This window comes from Drosophila sechellia, chromosome 3R (genome assembly GCF_004382195.2).
Source record: "Drosophila sechellia strain sech25 chromosome 3R, ASM438219v1, whole genome shotgun sequence".
NCBI classification, from domain to species: Eukaryota; Metazoa; Arthropoda; class Insecta; order Diptera; family Drosophilidae; genus Drosophila; species Drosophila sechellia.
This window is the reverse complement of record NC_045952.1, coordinates 15,441,053-15,454,465: the sequence shown is the minus strand read 5'-3', so window position 1 is coordinate 15,454,465 and position 13,413 is coordinate 15,441,053. Positions and strand designations below refer to the sequence as shown.

The 13,413-nt window shown below is 38.7% G+C and overlaps 1 protein-coding gene across 2 annotated transcripts in view; it reads left to right on the top strand.

The window, feature by feature from the left end:
* Window positions 1–13,413, top strand: part of LOC6606569 (protein timeless homolog) — a 67,591-nt gene that overhangs the window by 22,412 nt on the left and 31,766 nt on the right. For both annotated transcript variants that reach the window (XM_032720797.1, XM_002031334.1), the window contains exon 11: window positions 3,031–3,131. In XM_032720797.1, the coding sequence (XP_032576688.1) occupies window positions 3,031–3,131 (101 nt within the window). The remainder of the gene's footprint in view (window positions 1–3,030; window positions 3,132–13,413) is intronic.

The following is a 13,413-nucleotide window of genomic DNA, read 5'->3' as shown; positions in this document are numbered from 1 at the left end:
ATAATTTTCTAAAAATTATACTAGTGTGTCATAGCGCCAGTTTATTAATCTTTAACTACATATATGATGTCGTATCCATTGAGAATGCCAAGCATGAGGGTATATTATACATTTTAGATGCCTCTGTTTCTCTTTTCACTCTTGGCCATGAGGACGCTTTTGGGTAAGCAAAATATTGAAAACAAACTGGAGTTTGTGGGCCCGACATGCAGACATTCGTAATTTGGGTCTGGTGTGGCATGTGTGTAAGTGCATTGAGGATGATGTGTGTGCCGGGGTGTGTGAGTGTGTGTCTGTCCAGAATTTTTAAATACTTGCCAAGTCACACTATTAGGGGTTTTTTCATTTAAGTTGAGCGAGAGGCAAAAGAGGAAAAATGTGTAGCTTTTCTGGGTTTTCCTGCTCCGGCTGCTTTGGCTTTCGCCGGCGTTGGCTTAATGGGTGCCCAGGAATGTGTGCTTGGAAAAAAGCAAACTTTTAAGTGAAGTAAATGCGCAAAATGTTTATTCAAACTTCACTTTGGCTGCAACTTTCAGAATCCCCCCTCCATCCCACCTCCTCTCTCTCTCCATCCACGCTGCCCCGCCCACTTTGGCCGCCTTTTAACTAAGCTTATTTAAGCGTCTGCTGATGCGCTTATTTAGCATAGCAACGGCAAGCTTCGCTTTCGCCTTTTATTTCGCCTTTGCACATTTCTTGTTGATTTTGTTGACTGGAAATAAAGAGTATTTTCAGCTTTTAAGTTGGTGTCCAAACTCTTAGTGTTTAGTGGTGAAAATAACTGATTTAGAGTTTCAAAGATCACTTAACATATATTCAATAAAATACTGTCTGAATAATAATAACAAGCTGTAAATAAAATTAAACAAATTTTTATTAAACGTATTTATTCAAATTCAAATTGTTTTGGTCTAAAAATGTTTTCATTTTAATCTAATAGTCATGCTATCCATTTTTAATTGTCCATCAGGGGACATTTCTTCTCTCTGCTAGTACTCGAAATTAAAATTGTATGCTGCTTTGGAAAATTTCAAACAGTTCATTATGCCATATTATAAATTTAATCACAGAGTTTTTGATAAAAACACCTGGAATTTGAGCCGACTTAATCCATTGCATTGGCCAGAATATCGATTCATAATTAATCCAGTTTCATTCAATGTAATTAAAAATGTTTTGCCTCTTGCATCAGGAACGATTTTCATTGAAATAAATAGTTTATCTGCTGGCGCGCACAGCTCAACACAATATTGAATATAATCGAACTAAAAAGCCAAAAGCCCCAAACCGCTGGCCCGATGGCTTTCATAGATTTTTCATGGTCCATAATTAACCAATATTCGCCCCTGACCAGCATAGTGGCACACTAAAAACCGCTAATTATCGCCACGCCACATCGCTGTAAAAGTTGCACGCAAAATATTGTCGCATAACTTTTAAATGAGCGCAGGCAAATGTTGATCCAAAACCCAAAAATTCTGCCCACCCCACCCATGGATGGTTTTCTGTGTGCTCTGTTGCACATTGTCCTATCCCAATGGTGGCAACTAACGAGCTCCGAAAATGAGACCCGCAGGATTGCAGGCATGGAACATAGAGCACATAGCGTATACGACATGGATGACGCAGGACAATATCCATGGGGGCGTGGCCATGGGCATGTCAGTCAATTTATTGGCTGGGCGACAGCGGGAAACATAAGTTGCACTATCGCCTACAAGCACGACCACAAATAAGCATAAATATGTCGCTTAGAGGGACTTACTCCACATTCCTTACCGACTGACTGCCTGCCTGCCACTGATATGGCCAAGAACCTCGCGCTTTTCACTGCCACAAGGTCGTTCAATAGCACTGTGAGAAAAAATTTACAGTTTTGGGTGCCTGTAAAAGAGAACAAGTTAATACAAATTATTGTATATTTTGTATACGCAAATGCATATATGATATTAAATTAGAAATTCAACCAATTTTGCAAATTTAAACTTTAGCTTGTACACTTAAATTGTTTCTTCAAACTATTTGGTGCATCGAGCTTCCATTTAAAAATGTTGTATGTGTTCTAAAATGGCATGACAAATATTTCAAAAGTTCCTGAATTGTTGAGCTGACATGTATTGAATGTTTAAGCTTTCCTTTTATTAAATATATAGTATGTTTCATATTTTAAATGATTTCTAGGCTAATTCGAGTGTCGTAACCAAGTTCTGCTCTATCTCTTTCTCGTTATGTTTTTGCTGTGCGTTGCATATTAAGCTGCTTTCAAATATTAAATTAACTGCGGCAACGTTGCGAAAAGCCTGCAATGTTGCATCATCACAGCAGTGGGAAGGGATTATATTGTGTGTGGCATCGAAAAAAGGGAAAGAAAGAAAGAAGGCAGGACGCACACAACATGTGAAATGTTGGGCAAGTGCAACGGGTGGTGTATCCTGACGCAATTTTAAACGCATCAATTTCAGTTTGCCCGGGCTAAAAGCGCCTCTATTTTTGCTTTTTGTTGGATGTGGATGATAATAATAATACTATGGGCCTATTGTTGGAGCTAACATTTTTTTTTTTAATTTTTGTGGGAAATTGTTACCTAAAGCGAACTATTTTGTTAAGCTGGCAGCTTTCAGTGTGCTAGCTTTTATGTGTTTTGATTAGTTTGGAATGGAGAATTAAATGAAAATTGGCATTTACATGAAGTTCTAAAAGCTTGGTTGCGGATTGGATCAATAAATCAAAAAACTAGAAACCTGCTAGTCAAGCCGAAATCAAAGCAAATGGAAAGACCTATAATAACGAATAATCAAAACCAATTGAACATGTTGGCAAATGACAAAGCTTTAAAACTATATATTCAAATAAATAGATAGATGTAGTAAACTGTAATACGCGAACTTTCCTTTAAAACATTAAATTTATTTAGTCAAGCTTTAGTAAAGGTAACCCGTTTAATACATCAATTTCCGCTGCATTCCCAACTTTAATGAAATATATTTTTCTGCTTTTGTTCTAACGCATCCCTTGTTGTGTATTCCCCAGGGAAGTTTGGCCGGAGAACGAAGTGTTCGGTGCAATTTCCGCTGCACCGGAAGACGAGCTGCTGCTCCTGCGTGAGATTTTCATGTACAACATTACAACAGGTAAGTGGAAAAACCAAGAGAGAGTGGGAGAGTGCAATGCTGGCGAGGGACAGGACAACACCCATTGGCCACGATTTTATTTATTGTTTATTACTATGCATTATGGAAGAGCGTGCTGGCACAAACTTCTCCTGACCGTTGTTTTAATTAAAAATGAAAATCTGCCACTTGGCTTTTGCGTGTCATTTATCTTGCGCTGTCTGTTGCCTCGCCCTGCACCCTGCGTCCTTCGTCCTTAATCCTGCACATCGTAGTCCTGGGCAGTTGGGGCCACTTCCGGTGCAGCATTTTGCATCTCCAGTCTATAAATTTGCTAGCTGAAATAAGCCAAATTATAGCGCAACTTTCAGTGCTGTCTGTCGATGTATGTTTGTGTGTGCGCATGTCCTTGTTGCATTGTCTAAGGTTTTGCAGGCCCCGTTTGGCTTTTTGCCTTCTGGCCAAGAAGCCTCGTCCTTCGGACCGCCAAAGTTCGCTTAACAAATTATCCAACAGAAATTCTTGCGCTTCATTAAAAGTAAAAAATGAGGCAGCAAAGGACGAGCACTTCCACACCCCTTATCCTTATTCCTATATTTTCCTCGCTGTTTTCTGGCAGCTCTTCGCCATGCCGGACTAAATGAAAATATATTAAACGCGTAATTGTTTTATATTTTCTTGTTGGCCAAGTGCATTGGTTTGTGAAATTCCTGTTGTTGGGATTCGTTCAATTTGAGAGTCAGCCGAGCGTTGACAATTCGCTGCCCATTTCCCGTTCCTTGTCTGTCGTCTGCCAGGATATTTTGTTTACTCTTGACATGACTTTTCAATTTGCCCTTGGAGCACCTGAAATGCAAAAGCCGCGCAATTTTTGTTGAGACCTGTCTAATGGCTTTGGGATTTTGACAACCTATACCTATACCCTTATCCATATGTTGCACATTCGGGTTTATTTCGTTTGTATATATATGCATTTATGTTCATGTATCTTATCGCCTCACTGCAGTTCCGGCTTTCGTGCATTTTGCCTCGCAGAATTTGAAAGCTGCGGTGGCATGGAAAAGTTTTTGACCAACGCTTTAAAACGCATCCATGGCTGACATACTTATTTTATTTTTTTTTCTTTTTAATGAAATTTATACAATACAAGAACACCAAAGATGTCGCTGCCAATGGAAAAGTTTTCAACTTTTGCTGCTCCGTGCAGTTAATAGAGATTTTTGTGTGCGAAAATTTATGATTTCCGCCGTGAAACCAAACTTATATCAAGAGTTTTTGTGTGTTCGGTATATATCAGGTTTAGTCTTTAAACAAAGAGTTACGAGCCAGATGAACTACTTATTTAAGAAAAGTTCTTACGGCAATAAACTTAAAGTCTTTATTTATAAAAGAAAAAGGCATTGTTGGAGTTGTTGAACAAGAAATAGAGCTTGAAAAAGAAATACATGTCTCATTTTGAAAGAAATTTAAATATCGTAGGACTTTGGGGTAGTTAAAAGTCAGATACATTTGGATATTTGATACTAATAAGCAAACACCATTTTGTTTTTTTTTAATTTTTATTAGAGTGGAAACGCAATACCCCCACATAGTTTCGCTGCTCAAGGAATCCCTTTGTATGGTAAATTTAATTAAATTTCAATTTAAAGTAGCATACCCATATTCCCTTACAAATGGATTGAACAATGTCCGGACAATGCCCCTTTTTGGTTGTGGCTGTGTGTGTGTGTGTGTGTGCGTGGGCGAGGTGCGCATCCTTTTACTGTTTCGTCCGTGTCTGTGCCTTGCAGCGTCCATCCTGGCGTCCTGCCATCCTGCCATCCGTTCACGAGTCCACATGAAAGAGTCTCCGTTGGCGCTCAAACGCAGCGCTTAAAGCATTTGAAACCCTCTTTTGTGTCTGCGTCATCGGTTTTATTTTTTACCCCATCGATAGGGTTGAGCTCGTTAAGCTTCTGAACAAAAGCGTGACCCGTTCTAATAGCGACCATGGGATTTGATGGCCAGCTTAACGCCCGCCGGCCATCAATAGATTGATGTTCAGTTGACAGTTTTGCCGGCTGCAACAATATGCATTTAGCCAAGAGACATCAGACATATGTATACATATACCAAAAAATTCTGCCACAAATTTATATAAAAGCCCATGCTAATGCCCCAGCCATAAAAACCGAATCAGTCCCCAAAGTGGCCATTGAATGGTACTGTATGAGTGTCCCTCTCGCTTTTTGCCCTCGAACATTTTATTAATTACCGGCGACCGCAAACTTCATGTAGTAAACTCCCTGCCTGTGGTTTGGCTTTAATTAATAATTTTTTACGTGACATACCCATTGAATGGTGCATGTCGGCCATGAAATCAGCCACTAAAAATAAAATTAAGCAGTTTTGTTGCACTGAGATCTTTCAAAAGCATTATCCATAATGTTGTCTTACTTATTGTTTGTTTTCTTAAACACAATCAAATTAATGTATCCAAATAAAGAAGTGGAAATATATGCAATATAAAGTGATTGTGATTGTAAAGAAGCAATATAAAATAACAAGAAAATTCGATATTTTTCCTTTTTCTGCATTTAAATGCCATAATAATTGTAGATATCTTCATCGTAAGACTTTTACCATTTATTGACAATACAAATTACTTATTCATCCGTCTAACTGGGTATAATTGAGTTGATTCGAATCGTATCCCCCCCATTTAATTATTACACTTCATATTAAATTGGCTTTGTGCAAGAGTGCCGGACGATGGGCAAGACAAACAGCAAGTGCATTGACACTTTGCATAATTTATAACACTTGTCTGTGTGGGCTCTCGTACCTCTGGATGCATATGCGGTCCTTGTTTCAATTTCAAATTGAAATGCAAACTTAATTCCGGACGGCAAAAAGAGAAATACACATCGCAGGAGGTGTGAGAATGCTGCATGAGAGTCTGTTTGCTTAGTTAAATCTTAATCAAGTTGCTTCGTTGATTTCGATTTGTGGCGCGCATAATAAATGAGGAGTCCTTTGTCCCGCCGCTTCCGTATCCCCCTGGCAAAGCCAAATCAACGCCCAGGACTCGTACAAAAATAACACAAAAATCCACTCAAGTGTTAAAACAAGAATAAAAAAAAACAAAAACAAAAAAAAGCAGAAAAAAGTGCCAAGCGCTAACGGGGACAGTGAATATATTTGTGTATATGTGTATTATTTCAAGTCCTGCCAAGTCTGTGCGCCAAGTCCTTAACTGATTTCCCAGCGCAAACAAGTTGGTCTCTCCAGTTGTCGTTGTTTTGGTCCTGCGTCCTGAATCCTGTGTCCTGTGTCCCCTGTCTTCTTCCGCTGCTGCCTTCCCCTCCTGCTGCTCCCCGCTCTTTGTCCCGCATAAAAATACAAAGTTTATGTTATGAACACAAATAAAAACAAAAGCACACAACAAAGCTCGCCCAAGAACAACAGAAAGTGCGCAAAAAAATACGAGCCAGGAAAGGAATAAAATACGATAAAATGAAATAAAATACCCACAACAACACACAGCAAGAACAGAGTCATTTGGACACTACCGAACTGCACACTGAGAATAAAATCAGGGCATGTCATCTTGAATGCAGAACTTCCAAAATGCTTAGTGTATTTAAAACTTATTTTGCTACTTTTGAACTAACCAATTGAATTAGCCTAGGTCAGTTTAATTCTGACGACTTTCGAAAGAAAGATATTTAAGTACATGGATTAATCGACAAAGGGGAAACAAACCTTTATAATACTTTTAATTCGACTATTTCGACTATTTTCAATCGCTTATGCTAAGAAAAGATGGAATTATTACCAATTTCTTTGGGTGTAAGATTCCTATCCCCTTTTAGCAGTATATTTGCAAGTTGACGTGTCGTGTCTGCTGTCCCCGTTTTCCAAATCCACTGCCACAAGGAGTGCGATACCAGACGTCAACCGCAACACCCATCAGCACACACTGCCACTTCTATAGGTACATACATATATGTATATGTAGTGAACTGAGAGTTCTGGATCTGGATCTGGATGCGGATGCGGATGGTCCGGTGATGACACTTACTCAATTAAGTGACTTTTCTCGACACTGATTTGCCTTTCTGCTGGCCATTTTTATTGGGTCGTAACTTTCTGCTAGAGAGCTATCCTCTTCGTTTACCTTGATTAGTTTAGTTAGCTCTTGTGCTGGCTTTTCATCATACGGAACTCAATTTTAGTTTTTCAATTTCGCAAATAATTTCATAATATCTCTGGAAAAACTGCTAAATTATGTGCGTGTGCTATATTTTCTATTATTTTTTCCAATAAGCAGCGTAATCAAGAGATCGAGCTTAAACTTTAAAGACATATTTGTTTTGTTAAGTAGATAAAGTAATGTGCACGTAGGGAAAGTAAACATTTCAGAAACGAAATGTATTTAATGCCTTTTTTTTTGTAAAGAAGCAATATTAAGCAACGCTGTACAAATTTAAAACTGTAGTAATGCGAGGCTTTGCGTAATTTAAAACCTGCATGCGATAAAATTTAGCAAAATTTACATTGTCCGTGTTCGTTTACCTTCTGTTTTTTCATTTGCCCGTTCGTCTCGCTATTTTATCTGTTTTTTATAAATAAACAAACACAAACCGCACCTGTGCTCTCACTTTTCTCGTGGGATTTTTGGGCCTCGCACAGTTGGCGGCAATGACATTCAAAATGTGAAAAAGTAACCGAAAAATTTAACTTTAAATTGAAAAAACAAAAAGTTTGTCGGCGGGCGCAGAGACTTTAGAATGCTGCTAGGGAAAAAAACAAAAACTCCTGAAAAACTTGTGTGCGGAATTTCACCTCTAGTAAACATAAAACGTTGCATACTTTGGGGACACTAGCTCGCAACTGGGCGACAATAAAAACCAAGAAAAGCGGTGAGACCGATAGAGGAGTTCGGGGCAAGGGGAATAGAAAGGGGTGAGTAGGGGTCGGGGAAAAGTCATAACGAGTGCAAAACCATGAAATGAAATCGTTACCGCCCCCAGAAAACCCCTTTCACCTGATTTTCCAGCAGCATTTGGCTATATTGGATACCCTTATCAAAACCTGACACGTGAGGAATTTATTTTTTCTCGTTCAAATCTAAAAGCCCAACCAGAAAATTTGCTATCTTTTTGACCGCTAACGGCTTATTAAGTATTTCGTGTAAACTTAAGCCTGACGCACGATCAAATTGTATATAGGAATGAAATGAAAAAGTCCGTCATAGTATTCTAACTTTGTTTAATGAATTATCCAGTGTTAATATTGCTTGTATACTGCTTAAAAGAATGCAATTTTATCCTATATGAATTTTGTAAAAGGAATTAAAGGAATAAATCTGGGCAGAGATGGAATTCATTCAATGCTGTAGCAGAGGAATCCAAAAATATTTTTATAAAAATGAGATTTCAATTTTTTCCCCAATTTAATTAATAGGATTGCAAACTTTCAGCTGCGTTAAAAATACCCGCTGCAAGCGTATAAAAAGTCTGCGTGTATGCTATAATACGAGCCGTTTTACATTCGACATTTTGAGGGGAAGTCCTGGTAGTGTCACACGTGGATGCGACACCCCCTAGGAATCGCTGCTCCCTGATTCCCTACACGCCCTTGGGCGGATGATGGAGCAATGTGTCCCTAGAGTGCACTACGCTGCGTATACGTAATGTGGCCGTGCTTTTTGGCGGCGCTGAATTAAAAATGAATGCAATTTAAAGTTGCCAGTGTGCCAACCTCGCGGCGTACTGCTATCTGCGTGTGTATTTTTTATTTCTTGGTCCCAAAGCACATCAACAACCCGCAGAATTTTTTGCATATTTATTTATGAAAAGCGAAAGGAAAAAAAAAACATTAGTTTGGCTTCCGTTTCTTTTTTCGGCATGAATGGAGCCCCATTTGGCTGCACTGCTCCGAAAATCAATTAGATAAAGTTTTTTTCCCAGCTGTGCTCTCTCATATACAGGTTTAAAAAATGCACCCAGCCCCACGCACACACTCGTATAAACAAAGTCAAACATTTTTCAATTGGAGCAACCGCTGCAGTAAATTGCATAAAAATTAGCAGTTCAATGGTTGCCAGAGAAAATTTCCATTGCCCTGCCCTTTACTTCTCTCATTTTCCCGCTTTCCCTTCACTCATTAAGGCAAAAGTACAGATTGTTTTAAAATGGCGATGCACTAAAATAAATTATTGAAAAAATTATTGCAATTTTTATAATTGAAAAAGGTTACACAATGCAGGAAGTATGGAAACAAATTAAGTGAGGAGATTAGCATATAAAAATATAATATTTAAAATCTGATCTTTTCTGTATCTTTAATCTTTAAGTGTAGATTTTTATGAATATTGTGTAATTTCCTGTCAATTCGTTAATTTAAAATTGTTGGCAAGCACTTATTAGGTATCAATTAAGCTGACAACGGAAAATCAACAATTTTTTCCTGTGATCCATTCGAGCATTCCGAGCTTTTCCATGCCGCGGTTCTGGCCACCGCTCAGTGATTATGCGGGTTAATCAGAGATAATGTCCTTCTGGCCTAGACTTTTCGGATGGCTTTCCCATCAGTCAAATGCCAAGTGCATTAACTGCTGACGGGGCACTTATGAACCAGCAGCAAGATGGCGAATCGCAAAAAGTGAAGTGGCAAGCAACTGGTCGAATGTGCCACAACCTCTCACCTCTTGCACCCATCAAAAGGTGGAGCAAAAAATTGATAGGGAATGACATTTCCTCATCAAACTGTCGCCGCATGTCACAAAATTTCGTTACATTTTTATTATTTTACGATTAACCTTTTTATTGCGCACGCATTTCAGACCCGCCCCCAACCGCATGAAGATGTTTTTGGCAATATTGAATGTCGGGTGTTTGTCCCGATGCAATATTGAATATTTAATTCCCCGCCGCCCATACGAATGAATGTCCAAGGGCGCATAACAATTTCTTCACATGTGCGCTGAGTTTCCCAATGTGGCGACAGTTTTTCCTTTCTTTTTTCCCGCCCGCTTTTCCCACGATGCTAACGACATTTGTACCGAAAGAAAGAAAAACGCCACAAAAGGGCGAGAATACAAAAAGATGAAAACGGCGGAGGGAAAAACAAGAAAAACCAATTGACTTTCATTTTGTCGGCCATTTTCACAGCATCGTTTGTCCACCAACACACACACATATACACATACATGCCCACGACCATCCGTATTTATGTGTATGTGAACGCTTCCTGTTGCTGAACGCAATCATCTGATTGCAGTTTGGATGTGAAATAATTGGATTTGAAATAAAAATGTTCCCCGTTTTGTTGGGTCCTGACCTCCCGGGAGTATTCCTCGAGTTCTCCCGGTGCCCTGGCATCTGTGTATTGGCATAATTTAGCCGTGGCTTCATTCACATTTATGCCCCGCTTAACTGCCGCATGTGTCACTAATTTAACGTTTATTTTTATTGTCCTTGCTTGCCTGGTTTGATCTTTCTCTTCCAATATGTGGGTTAACATCCTTAATCTGCTGATGTAGCTGCATAACTTCAACTTTAAGTAGGTAAAATATCAGTGAAGATATAATACTATTAAACGGGCTTCTTGCAACATCAATTTTTCGAATCCTTTCGAAGTTTTCCTTTCACTTAATTGATATTCTCTTTGGGTGCACAACAATAACGCACTTTTCCATTTTGCCATATATGAAATATATGTTAACTTAATCCCACAATGAAATGAAAACACAGTCATACCGTAGAGATTTTACTCTTTCAAATTAAATTTCTCAATTTATTTTCACAATGTTCTCGGTTTCTTGTTTGCATTAAAATTGTTTTGGTTTTCAAGAAGATTTCATAAAATGTTTGCCATGTAATTTTTACAATTTTAATTGCTATCAATATTTGCTATATCAATAATACATTTCACTTAGTGCTATTGTTATTTTTAATCTTCATACATGTCCTTAGTTTTTGTTATCAACTCTTGTTGCTCCGATTTTGGCAACATTAAATCTAACATTAATTTTATATTTATATGTATGTATAATTGGAACTGCCCTCCAGCAAAAATTTTCTTTATCGAATACTCTTTGTTGATTTGCTGGTTTGTTCCAATATTTTTTTTCAATATTTCCATATTTGGTTTTAGTTGTCTATTTACAAATACACACGGAAATTATGCTGCAACTATTGTTTACCTTTACTTATTGGATGTTTTGCATTTTGCATCTGTTTCTGAGAGCTCTCGATTTTATGTTGTTTAATTAAAATGCAGCGCGTCATTTTGGCTTAACTAAATATTTGATGTGTTTTTGTAAATAGAAGTATTTGTTTAATAATTATTTGCTCGGCTTTGCGCTAGATGTATTTCACTTTTTTCGCATTTCTTTGTTTCTATATGTATATCTATATGTAACCGTACATATAAAGGTTTTAATGGCTAACGCTACAAACTGTACGTCAAATATTTGGCAATTAGTTTTTGTTTTTATTGTGGGTTTTTATCGCATTTTACTTTGATTTTCGACAAATTAAATGCAAATATTAACGTTACTCGAATTGTATTTTCCTGGCTGTCGCTTTGTTCCGTTTTACTTTTAATCCACTTTGTTGTGATAAGTTTTAAATACATATTCTATGGAAATTGTACATGCAATATTCGGAATTGAAATGTTAGTTCAAGTAAACTCCACTACAAGTAAATGTTAATAACTATAATTTACAGTTTGACGTTTCAATGTACAGCGCAATTAAGTTTAATTATTGTTTGCTATCCATACGGCCGAGATGTTTATTTCGAGTTCTGTTTGCCTTTGCCCCACAACTTTTCGAGTCTGCCCAATTATGAACGTTATTTACGATCCCGAACAACCGCCAACCGCCAACCGCCAACTGCTAACTGCCAACGGCCAATGGCCAAACAAAAGGCAACTTATTTTCACATAATTTTCTAAATCGCCCCCATTTACGGCCCCGAAATGTCGTCCAAAAGCCATTTAGCAGGCAAATAATTACGTCCTGGTCCGGACCAACTTTATTAACTGCGCAGGAGACAAAAATCCGGGGGTCTATGGCTGCCTGCAACCCTGGAACCCATCACACATACCGAAATTGTGTGGAATGCGAGCTCCGAAAGTGTCAAATATCGAATTAACTCATTTCACTTGCTTGCCCCTCGACTGGAAACTTCCTAAATCTTGGCCAGCTGGCCAGTGTCATAAGCACAAAGTCCAAAATGGGAAACCTTCATTAAATTTGACAATGCTCGAGGACTAAATCCAACCGGACTCTCTGGCTCATTCTGCCGTAGGGTTTCTTTTGTAGGCGAATTTTGTGCTGCGCTGGCAAGCCGACAAATAAAAAGGTTCTTCGCCCTGCGAAACTCTCAAAAAATGCCCCTCATTCCCCGTTGCCGTTCGACACTTGCCCACTTGGAAGTTCCTTAATTAAGATTTTGTGCGTCCTGGCATCGGACGCCACTCCACTCCACTCGACTGGACTGGACAGGACTGAAAAGGACTCCCCGCCATCTAATCCCACCCAATCGGGCGCAGGGGGTTGTTGGTCAGCATTACTTTAATTGTTGTTCGGAGCGCTTTGTCGGGCATTTCGCTTTTGTGGCCGAAAATAAATCCTTCTGAATTGCTTAAGCGGACTCTGCTTGAACGCCTTCCTGAAATCCCGCCCCTTCCCAAAGAAGTTGTATCTATCTACACTTGGGGAAAATTCGGCTAGAATGCTTCAATTCTCATATAAATAGGAAAATATGCCATGTAAGTTAGCTAAAAGCAAACTTCTTAGGTATATGAATATTTTAAAATGATATTTAATGACTTTGATAGTGTAAAATTTCGGTTTCTAGTATTGTGTCTCATATAAGTTTCACTTCAGCCGAAAAAACCTAGTTCATTTTTATATTGCTGAGTAAGATTTGATGTTAAAGTCTGCTAGAATGCCATCTTGCCCAGTATTCGTGTGGCCATAGGTTTTGATTATTTCTCCGAGTGCTTTCTAACTGGAATCTAACTGTGTATTTCACTTTCTCCGACTGTTTCCTGTTGCTGCCGCTTGTGTGCACGCGCCTCCTTCTTGTATTCCAATTACAAAGCCGCAAAAAGTTGAAAAAGCTGTGCAATGACTGTGGTTTGCCCTTCGGAGTAGATGGTACCATCTTCAGCTCAGTTCGGCGTAGTTTGGTTGGGCACAACTTTTTATCGTGTCTTAATGTAATTGTTGTGTTCTATGTCTGTGGGACGTTTCCTTGGTCGTTCCCCTAACCATTTTTTCCACCCCCGAAGAGCCAGCCGCGT